This window comes from Struthio camelus, chromosome 15, assembly GCF_040807025.1.
Source record: "Struthio camelus isolate bStrCam1 chromosome 15, bStrCam1.hap1, whole genome shotgun sequence".
Classification (NCBI taxonomy): Eukaryota; Metazoa; Chordata; class Aves; order Struthioniformes; family Struthionidae; genus Struthio; species Struthio camelus.
In genome coordinates, this window is record NC_090956.1 from 2,917,676 (window position 1) to 2,928,591 (window position 10,916).

General features: G+C 47.0%; 1 protein-coding gene across 2 annotated transcripts; it reads left to right on the top strand.

Annotated features, from left to right (window-relative positions):
* Window positions 1–1,331: 1,331 nt before the first annotated feature.
* SSTR5 (somatostatin receptor 5) lies at window positions 1,332–10,579 on the top strand. Of its 2 annotated transcripts, none has more exons than XM_068908911.1 (3): window positions 1,332–1,389; window positions 2,814–3,326; window positions 8,932–10,579. In XM_068908911.1, exon 3 carries the CDS (start codon window positions 8,996–8,998, stop codon window positions 10,106–10,108), a length of 1,113 nt encoding a protein of 370 aa, XP_068765012.1. In that variant the 5' UTR covers window positions 1,332–1,389; window positions 2,814–3,326; window positions 8,932–8,995; the 3' UTR covers window positions 10,109–10,579. The 2 variants fall into 2 exon arrangements, with proteins under 2 accessions (XP_068765012.1, XP_009668619.1); XM_009670324.2 differs by lacking the exon at window positions 1,332–1,389 and adding an exon at window positions 1,700–1,850.
* The last annotated feature ends 337 nt before the right edge of the window (window positions 10,580–10,916 follow it).

Here is a 10,916-nt window from a genome sequence, read left to right on the forward strand (position 1 = left end):
TCATAGTATAGAACCTGTTAAAAATGCCTTTTGCAGGTGTTTCTTTAGTAGGAGACTTGTTTTACTTAGGGAACCTAGTAACTTCAGTGTATTCTCAGCAACTTTTCATATATATACCATAAATGATAATTCAATGTATGAGGGAAACTCATTAAATTAGCCCTATTTTGATTCAAGCTGATATTCACAGTGGGGCTATTGTATCACATTTTGCTTGGCATGTTTTCAGGGAAGGTAATCAAAATCTCCTCTTCTCTTCTGCTTATCATCCCAACCCTGTTTTTATCAGATGACTCTCCCCATTGTCATGGCAAGAGCAGACTGGAGTCTTAGTTCAATTTAGCAATACATGACCACAAATACACCAGCAGATTGGATTAGAAAGCGACATGCCAAAAGCAGCTTTCGCCTCTCCTTTTTGCATTCACACATCTGACTCAATCACAGGTCTCTAATTGAAAAGCCGCAGCAGTGGATTAAGATCATATACATTATTACAAAGCACGACGCCCTGTGCATGCTGATGAATCCAGGAGCGCCTGGCAGGGCTGGGCTAGCCCTGTGCTGGGCTAACCACACAGCAGTTGTGCAGATCACACCCTGCTGTATACAGGGATAAACACCTGAGCAAGCAGGATTGGATAAGAAGGGGTGTCTGCATGTGTAATACCGGAGAAAGGTTGCAGATGGGGAGCTGTATATAACACCCTCCTTCACTTGTTGCATTATAGGGTGAGATATTTCAGACCCGTACTGCCCAGCAGAACCCCAATGAAGTCAAAGGGACTTAGACAGTGAGGAAATCAAATGCTTGAGAGTCTGTATATTAAGCCCTGCATCTCTCTCCTAACTAATAAACTTAGAGCCTGATTCATAGCCAACTGGAGTCAGTGGTAAAACATCCCCACACGGGATTTCAGCTCCCGGTTCCCATCGAGAGACAGGATGTGTAATGTGAGCCTGCCACTCAGTCTTCCCCTACGCTCAGTGCCCAGAGATGGGGTATAAAACAAATGTGATGAACACGCCAGTCTCTTCTCATTGCCCCCGAAGGAGCGTGGACGATCAGGTGTTCCCCTTTCTGAGGACGAGCAGGGCAGTCACCTGCGCTCTGGGAGGGGGGCTCACGCCAGGCGAGTCCGCAGAAGTCTTTAAAAGGCCTTCTCCGAGCTGGAAGGGAGCTAGACCGGGGGAGGAAATGCAGCTCTCCTGCGAGAGCCCTTTCGCTTGTCCGCGGGCACGCAGCCCCTTCCAGCAGCAGCCGCCCGCCCCGCACGGCGCAGCCCCCGCACCCCGGGCAGGGGGGCGGCAAGGCCGGCCCTGCCGCTGCAGCCCCCGCGGGCTGCCGGGCACCGGGGCAGAGCAGCAGGACCGAGGCGACAGAGCCAGGTAAGGGTGTCCCTGCTCCGGGGAGGGGGGAGCCCAGCCTGCCGGGGGGGGGGCCAACGCACCCCGCCGGGGGCTGCTTCCAGCTCCCTCCCTCCAGCCCAACTTTCTGCAGAGGGGGATAAAGTGGGTGGCCCCAGGGCTGTCCCCTCCCGGCTCCCTCCTTTCCCCCCCCCCACCCCCGCCGCTGCTCCGGCCCCCGGGAGGGGGAGGCAGCCCCGGCCGGCAGCGCCAGCCCTCCCCCGGGGGAGCGGCCCCGTCCCCGCCCGCCGGCGGAGGGGGGCGGCGGAGCGCGGGGCCCGCTCCCGCCGGCTCCCCGATCCCGGCTCCCCGCTGGTTCCCCGGTCCCGGCGAGCAGGGACCCCCCCGGGACCGCGCTCGCTGCGGCCGGAGCATCGCGGCAGCCCCGGGGGAGCCGGGCGGCTCCTGCCTCCCGCGGCAGAGAGGAGTGCCTGGAGCTTCAGGTGATGACTGCCTTTGGGAGAAGGGAAGGGGTCCGGGTTGGGGGACCCTGAAGGGATGAGGCGAGGGAAGGCAGGGAGGGATGGGCACAGGGGAGGCAGGGGCTTTGCTCAGCACACGCCGGTTTTGAGAGCACCTTTACTCTCAAGGATGAATGAGGCACCAGAGTGTTCAGTCTCATTTGCAGTTCTCCCAAAGCATCCCGAGTTTCTTCTTCCTTTCCTCTCTTCTTATGGGGCTTTTGCTGGTGGGAGAGCAGAGTTGCCCAGTCCCAGCTGGGACAGAGCAGAAAGAGAAGCCCACTGGCTGATCAGAGATGTGATGTTTAAAGCAGGACAATCTTGCTAGCAATGCTTTAAAACATCTGCTAGAGAGAGAGGAGAAAGGCACCTGCGCAAGGGATGCACAGGGACAGCCTGACCCTGCATCCTGCTCTGTGCTACTTGATCCCTGCACTGGGACCCAGAAAAGTGGCAGAGCCTCGAGTCCTTCCCAGCCCAGGGTGATGCACTGAAAGCCATAGGTGGCTAGAGCTGAAAGTGCAATGCCCCTTTCTGATAAAACACGAGCAGGGCAGGGCAGGGGGTCAGATGGGCTCCAGGAGGGGCAGCAAAAGGTGGATGGTCAAGGGCAAAAAGGAGCCTGGGGAGTCATAGTCAGTCTGGACTGAGCAGTGCCTGTGTGTCCCTGCACTTTGCTGCCCCTTACTGCAACTCCCAGTCACCTCAGTACTGGACATGGCTTGTTTCCACCACGTCCAGACTTCTTCACCAAAGAGCAGGAAAAGAATATCCCAGCTCAGGTGTTTTGACATTGCAGGCTTGTGTTGGGGTAAACTGGAGACTTTTTGTAGTTCTATGGGGGAGACATGCAGGTCCCATTGGGCAGCCAGTTACGAGGGTGCGGGGATCAGCCTGCTAGTGCTTATGTGGGGAAACTTAGCTCACGGGGGACCCTGTCTCCAGGGCTGGCTGACTCTGCAGCTGGAGCAGATCCGCACTGTGTGTGTGGGGAGCGCCACTCCGACCCGGAGACCTTGCACCTCCGACAGGCACCAGGACCGCTGCACGGGCACCGGCACCACTGCACAGGAAAGGCCCCCTGGGTCTCCTCCCCCGGAGCTCTTCCCCCTTGTGCTGCAGAGAAGAATCGAGCTTAGTAGCAGGTGCATTTTTGTGATCAAAATGCTCCTCAGCTGAACTGTCTTTGAATCTGGCACGTCCCTGAAATCCGCTCCATTTCAATGGATGAAGAGGAGAGAGGAGCAGAAGAAGTGTTTTGCTAAAAGTCCCTGATCGCTCTGATAGACAGTGCAGTAGCTGGAGTTTTCTGCAAAAACGGCTGTGCAGGTGCAAACACAGAGGTGTCAGGCTGCACACTTTTTCTGGCTGAAGTTGTTTAAATCAATCGATCCGGGAGCAAAACCAGAAGCATGTGGCTTGCATCGCTGTTCGTGTAACAGGACCAGCTCAGCCAAAGTGAGTAATCTCTGAACATGACAGAGCCTGAAATTTGTTTGGGGAAAAAAGTATTTAGCAAATATTTGACAAAAGCAGAAATGTTTTATGGGCTGTTTGTTTGCAAACTAAAAATAGGACCAAGTCCTCAGGTACCATATCCACAGAGCGCTCTAGGAAACACTGGGCTGATCAGAGCAGGGTGGTAAAAAGTGTTGGCAACTTGAAAATATAATTCCTAAAGATTTTGATAGTGTTAGAAGTGGCAGGGTGTTACTCAGCTTTGCCTTTAGTTGATCAGTGTTCAGCACTATAAAGCTAGCCAAAACAGAACATCAATCTGTGTAAGGAAGTTTTTTTTGTTATATCATCTGGAGAGAAAAATCGATCACTCCAGTTTTTGGAGTGAAAAGCTCACCCTGAAAAACAGCAAATGATAGATTTTTAATAAGGAAGAAGTTTCTGTTTGGACTGAATCCTTTTGCTTTTTTCCCTAGGCAGTGGGATGGGGAGGGAGAGGGGGAAGATGCCAGAATTTTTCCCATTCTAACTGTTTTGAAGTATGAAATACTGAGATTTTTATGCTGTCATGCAAATATTGATTTAGTGCAAGAACACTGTTATTCCTGTAAGAAGCCGAAGCAGGTCTTGGCATGATGCTGCATTTCACTGCCCTCAGGCAGACCCCTGCTTCAGCTTTGCTCGTGTTATTTCAAAGCAGCTACACCAGGTCACAGCAACTTTCACCAGCATCTCTCTGCTTGTTGTCTGAGACAAGTAACTTGCTTTTCCTGCTGCAGTAGGAACCCTGCTCGACAGGGAGCGTGAGGACCCCAAGGGTTATATCTGAGGATGCAGGCAATGACCATTCATCCCCAAAGCAGCAGACTTTTTCTTTGCTTCACTACAGCAAATAGCTCCATTAACACATCATGGCCAGCTCTGTGGGACAGTGGAAAAGACATGAAGTTTTGCTGCTATTCAATATTTCTTGGCTTCTCATCCAGGTGTTTTTCTCCCCGTTGGTCCTAAGACCATCTGTTTTAAAGGCAGATTTGTGTGGATTAGCATTTTCTCTCTTCCTGCTAGTTATTCTGCACCTGGAAGCAGTAATCTACCTTTCTGTTGCCATAATTGTCTTCATAGCAATTATGTTTGATGCTGCATAAGAGACAGTTATGACTCCAGTGATAAACAGGCAGCAAGATCAAATCCTGTTGTGCAAAATTATATTTCTTTATGCAATTCCTTCTTGATCCCAGCTATACCCAGCTGTTACCCTGATGCATTGCACTTTACAGAGTTATTTTTGTTTTGTATTGTAACCACAACCAGGAGTACTTTCAACCCTGATCTGCCTGGAAAGTTTTAAGGTTTATTCTTCCTCATGTAGTGAAGGTGCTTCAGTCACTAATGGGCTGCTGTGTGCTTTTAGATTGACACCTACCCTTGTGCCCAGCAAAAGTATGTTTGTTTAGGACACCGAAGTCTAAATACTTTGTTCCGAGCAGCGTGGTCTGTACCATGACGTCTCTGCCATTTCTTCTCTTTCCACATTCTTGGACACAGACACAGGTAGTCAAATTTGTTCAGCTGCAATGGATACTTGCTTTTTCAAGGTAATGCTCTGCAAAGGGAGAGCTTGGAGTTATACCAGTAATTATTTTGGATCTGCATTCTTAGCTCCATCCTCCTTTTGGTTTGTGTATTTTAACCAGAAAGCACCTAATGTATGAAGTATCCCAGAGTGATGTCCTTCAGATCAAACAGCCAAAGGGGAAAAAATCTGGTAGAGTGGAAGGCCCCTAAAGGTAGTGTTTTATTAATCCATTAAGAATACCAAAACAAGTAAATAACATATCATTCAGCAAGCCCTAATTATTTATCCCTTGTTGAAGCTCATAGTCATTAACTACTGTAGTGGCAATATATGTTCAGACAAAATTGTACTGATGATGGGCAAGGCTATCAGCTAGATAGAGGGAAAAATCATCTACGCTTGTCACAGGCTGCCAGCAAAACATGCTTTTGCAGCTGTTCAATTTTTTGTTATTGCCATGCTATAACGAAGCCCAAAATATCAGTGGCTACAAGGCAAAGGCAGTGTGGTTTAAACAGCTTAGTGGGTAAAGTGTTGAATTGGGACTTCAGAGACCTGGGCTCAGTTTTCAGGACTGGATGACTCTAAGCACATCACGTCCCCAGCCAGTGTATGGGAGACATTCAGATGACGGCAGACCCTCGTCCGTGCTGCCAACCTGCAGGGTCTCACCCACTGGAGAAATTAAAGACTTTGCATGATATATGTAGCAAACGCATTTCCTTCTGAATCCACCTGCAACTGAAGGGAAAGCTGTGAAATTCATCAACTGGAACAAAAATTCATGAGAATAAAGATTAGTGCTTGCAGGAAACCAAGAGAAGAACCCCAAAATACCAAAAAAATCAGGCCTGCATACTGCTGAGGAACTACTGCCCCCTGAAGACACCAGTGCAGGGGGAGAAGACCATCGGGACTGCTATTGAAGAAGACAGAAAAAGCTGTCCCCCTCTTGGAAGATGCACAAAGGCTCCCCCAGAAACCCCTTAGAGTGTATCGGGGATACACTTGCCTGACTGGAAGAACCCAAGGCAGGGATTTCATGCAGTAGTTTATCTTCAGGGTGAGAAGGAATTTGAGGGCATCCAACCTTCATAGAAGATCTCTTCTTCCTCACTGCCCCTTCTAAGGTTTGAATTGTAAATGTGGTGGAAGAAAGTAACGGGCTGGAAGAACTTATTCTGTTATTTCTATAAGCACTATTTCAAGGATACATAATGCATGTACTTTGGGGAGAAAGGAGGTAACTTTAAAAGACAGATACACATCCTCATTTCTTTCAAGTGTCAGGATGAAAGCAGCATGCCACTGTTTCCTGACCTCCTCCCAGCTGAATGACAGTTCTGTGCTGTTTTTGTTTTTTTTTTTTTTTTTTAGACGTGTCCTGCTATTTTTGCAATCCTGAAAAAAAGATTTGGTGGGGTTTTTTTTGGCCCTAACTGGGCGTTGCTGAGCTCAGTCTGGACTGTTCTAGGTAAAAAGTACCTTCCATCCTCATTGCCATACTCAGCTCCAAAGACAGTTGTGTTTCATGAACATTAGCTTATAGACACTGATTACCCTGTCTCTCCTTCAATTTTCTTAATTTTCTTCCCTTCAAGGACCCTGGCTAGCCAGCTGGGTCACACTGCATCTGGACTGGAAGAAAATGCAATCGTTTCCAATGGTCACAACTCTAACAGCCCAGGAAGAGTGTGGTGCTGCTTTTGCTTCTTCTAAATCTCTCCCCAAATAGCCTGAGTTTCATTAAAACTTTATATTTTAAAATTAAGTGTCAGGAAACATTTAAAAAGCCCACAGTTTGGGCAGAACTGTTTAGCATTTTCCATTTCTTATTTAAGTACCAAGTTCAGTCCTGTTTAATTCACAAGGGACATGGTCTCCCTGCAACATACCATTAGGGACTGCAGTGTCCCTGCAGTGAGTCTTGCAGCCTACTCACGACCTCAGTATCTAAACCCAAAACACTGTGTTAGCTTATTCAGAACTTGCAGATCCTCCTTCCTCGTGTCTCATCTCCAGCTTCAGCATTTGTTTGAGCTTTAGCAGATTTCTCAGCTTTACTATCCCAACCACCCTGGTTTTCTGACTTCTCTGGTACATCTCCTCCCAGCCGCAAACTTACATGTGAGACACCTACTCCCCATCTGCACATTTCCAAATCCAAACAGCGTATTTCTGATATGGTAGCTGGGGGAATTTCTGCTCTCACCCACTGCAGTTTTTTCGCTACAAGAGAGAGCACAGTAACCAGCCCGTGGAGATGTTTGCATTCCCCTTGGAGACAAATAGTCTTTTGCATGCTTACATGATACTGTACTTATTTTGTGCCTGAAGGCACGGGTACTATGTGGGCTGGCTGTTTTTTGCAATAACGTTAAATTCACATTCGTGCCCTTATCCTGTAATGGACACCTACATGCTACGGGAGCAAAAGTTGCTGTGCATATCCTCCTTGAGCATCTTCACCACGCTAGCCTGAAGAGCTGCTTAGATTTGGGAGGGATCTGGGGCCAGGCTGGTATCTTGCACCTCTACTCTTTTAAAGCAGAAATCTTTATATATACTTAGACCATGTACAGGGAAAGAACAAACTAATAAATACCCACATGAGCTAGACACACCACAGAGACAGAGCTTTGGAAACTTCAAACCTTTTCAGACTATCAAATAAACACATTCCTTCACCAAATCAGTTCAGCTCTCCTTGCCCTGAGAGGCTGCCTGCTGCATTCCAGATTTAGTGCAGAAGAAAAGTATTTCTTAGATAAAAAGCTCACTTTGGGGTGAGAAGAAAGGAATTCAGAAGCACTAACATAAGGACAATCTGGATGAACAGAAAAGAAACAGTCTGTTCCTTTCTGCTGCGGAGTCTTGGTGCTGGTGCGTGCATGGCCTGACCTGGTGGAGAAGTGTTCTCAGGCATGGTCGTTTCCATCCTGGAGTTCACCGATTTCTTGCCAGAGTTTTGGCAGTTGTTATGGAGGGTTTTGTTTCTCCACCTACACAGCTGCTGATGTTCTCTGGGGGTTTTCAGTTGGTTCTGCCAGGCTGTAAGTGGTGTTTGAATATATCAACTCAGACTATTTCTGTGTAAACAGGGAGACCTGTGGAACATTTCAGTGGAGCTTAAGATACGAAAAGCCAGGAACTATCTTTGGCTCTGGATTATAAAAGCACCCAGGGCTTGGGCAGGAGTGAGACTGCTGAGACAATCTCCCAGCCTCTCCAGGCACCCTTGACTAACGTACAGCAGAATTGTATCAAGTCTGACTTTAAAGCTTTCAGCACTAATGCCAAAGCTGTGCTCCAGGTATCCTTATTTGTATGCAAAATTGTTTCCTAAATTGTTTTCAATTTCAGTTTTCAATTGTTTCAGTTTCTAATTAGAAAGCTAGGAGGGGAGGTGGGTTTTGAATTTGCTTTTTATGCAAACTGAATATTGACCCTGCTCCTTGATTTCAAGAAAGAGGAAAATGTGAGTGAGACAGGTTAAGGAGTGTGAGGCAGTCAACTAGTAAAGTTTTCTTGCCAAGCGGCACAGGAGATACGCAGGAATTAATTTATCATCAGCAACTCCCCTGAAAAAGGACTGGTCTTGTTACCAACAAGCCCTAGATCTAGAGGCCCAAATGCCAGGGCTCTCGAAATTTTTAGCCGTCTCTGATTTTGAAGCACAGTGGCTGACTGGGCTATCCCCGTCTCTCCTCACTGCCCGGCAGGATGCATGCTCCCTATTAGCGCTGTGCAGCCTCCCGTCTCCGTGGCTATATCCAGCCCCGCACCCCACTGCACAGTGCTCCTGAAAGTTGAACAGAAATATCATCTGCTGGGATGGGCACTTGGGCTCCCTCGGCGTGGGATTCCTTTGTTAAGGCCTTAATCTTACCACATATGCTAACAGCATAATTCAAACACAAATTCTGGCTACGGATAGAAAATTGGATGATGTGTAAATCTTAGTCTACTTTGAATTCATTCTTTCTTTCTCTTTCTCCCCCCTCCCCTTTTGTTTCTTCTTTCTAGGAACAAGATGCTTATGAAGTTTAATTTCTGTTAGCCTTAAAGGAAAAACTGGAGAATAACAGCTATGGATCCTTTATATTTTTCCAACACATTTAGTATGGAAGCTAGTTCCGGTGATGTAAATTCCTCACTGCTGACAAATGTGACAGAGAACGGGACACTCTCAGAGCTGCCCTCATTCAAATACATCCACAAAGTCCTGATTCCTGTCTTTTACCTCCTCGTATGTGCAGTTGGACTCAGCGGCAACACTCTGGTCATTTATGTGGTTTTGCGTTATGCCAAGATGAAAACTGTCACCAACATTTACATCTTGAATTTAGCCGTTGCTGATGTACTCTTCATGCTGGGCCTGCCGTTCCTGGCTACCCAGAATGCCATCTCCTATTGGCCTTTTGGCTCTTTTTTGTGCAGGCTGGTTATGACTGTGGACGGTATTAACCAGTTCACTAGCATTTTTTGCTTGACTGTGATGAGCATGGACCGCTACCTGGCAGTAGTTCACCCAATCAAATCAACCAAGTGGCGACGTCCCAGGGTGGCCAAGCTAATCAGTACGACTGTCTGGACATTCTCTTTCTTGGTGGTGCTTCCAGTCATCATCTTTTCGGATGTGCAGGAAGTCTTTCACACTTGCAACATGAACTGGCCAGATCCAGTCAACATTTGGTCAGCAGCATTCATCATTTACACATCCGTCCTTGGGTTTTTTGGTCCTTTGTTGGTGATCTGTCTTTGCTACTTGCTGATTGTGATTAAAGTCAAATCTTCAGGGATCCGAGTTGGGTCTACAAGACGCAGGAGATCAGAGAGGAAGGTGACCAGGATGGTGGTGATCATTGTGGTCGTCTTTGTGTTTTGCTGGCTCCCTTTTTACATGATGAACATTGTCAATTTGATATTTATACTGCCAGAAGACCCTGTGTTGGTAGGGGTGTACTTCTTTGTGGTGGTCCTGTCCTATGCAAACAGCTGTGCCAACCCCATTCTTTATGGATTTCTTTCTGACAACTTCAAGCAGAGTTTTCAGAAAGTCCTTTGCCTCCGGAAGGGCAATGGCATAGAGGATGGTGACCCCATTGAACACAGGCAAGAGAACAGCAGTCGCTTGCAGGAATCGATGCTAACCCAGAGAAATATTGAATTCAATGGGCATATGCAGACTAGTAAGGTGTAATGGGCATGGCTTGGTAACGCAAAGCAGTTGTAGAGCTGGAGACTTTAGGGACTTAAAGGAGAGATGAAATCTTAGCAAAGCTAAAATCTGGAGACCCACAAGCTAAAATAAATGTACATAGACTTCTCTTCGCTCCCCTCCCTTTCCCAGCTAAAAGTGTTATGGGTTATACTGGGTTGTGTGAAGTCCGTATGGCATTTCAGCTAAGGCCGTCAGACGTGTGTTACCACTTTCTGTACTCTAGGGAACTGATTTACTGGTACACACTGCTTGCTTTGTACTGCTCTAGTGATGCAAAACAACACTAAACCTGTTTTAACTACCTTGTTAAGCTGAGTTTATGGCTGCTTTGCACTGTCAGGATCAGCTCAAAGCAGAAAACAGCTCAGATAATTCGGCTGAAAATGTTTTTGAAAGTCTCTAAGGGGATCTCTTAAAAGAAAAACACTATTTCTGAAGAGGAAGATTTACAAAAAAGAGAAAAAAAAAGGAAAGACCACAGCACTGATCTTGGAATTATGTACGAGCCATGGTTTCACAGTGCTGCATATTCCATTTACATTGCTTTACTATCATTAATCCGTGTTAGAGACTCATAGTATTCAGGAAACTTTCAAACACAGTAAGAAAGAGTAAAAATAAGACTATAAAAAGTGTTGAAAGGACTCAATGTATTCCTAATACTTTCACATTCTAAACCAAATTGCATATAAAATGTAATGTAACCACTTTACTATTATGTAAGTGACAATGCTTGTGAAGTCTGGAAAGCCGTTGTGTATATTTATTGGTTCTGAATTTAAGTATG

Coding starts and splice junctions, on each gene's coding strand:
- SSTR5 (XM_068908911.1), top strand. CDS start 8,996: ATGGATCCTTTATATTTTTCCAACACATTTAGTATGGAAGCTAGTTCC.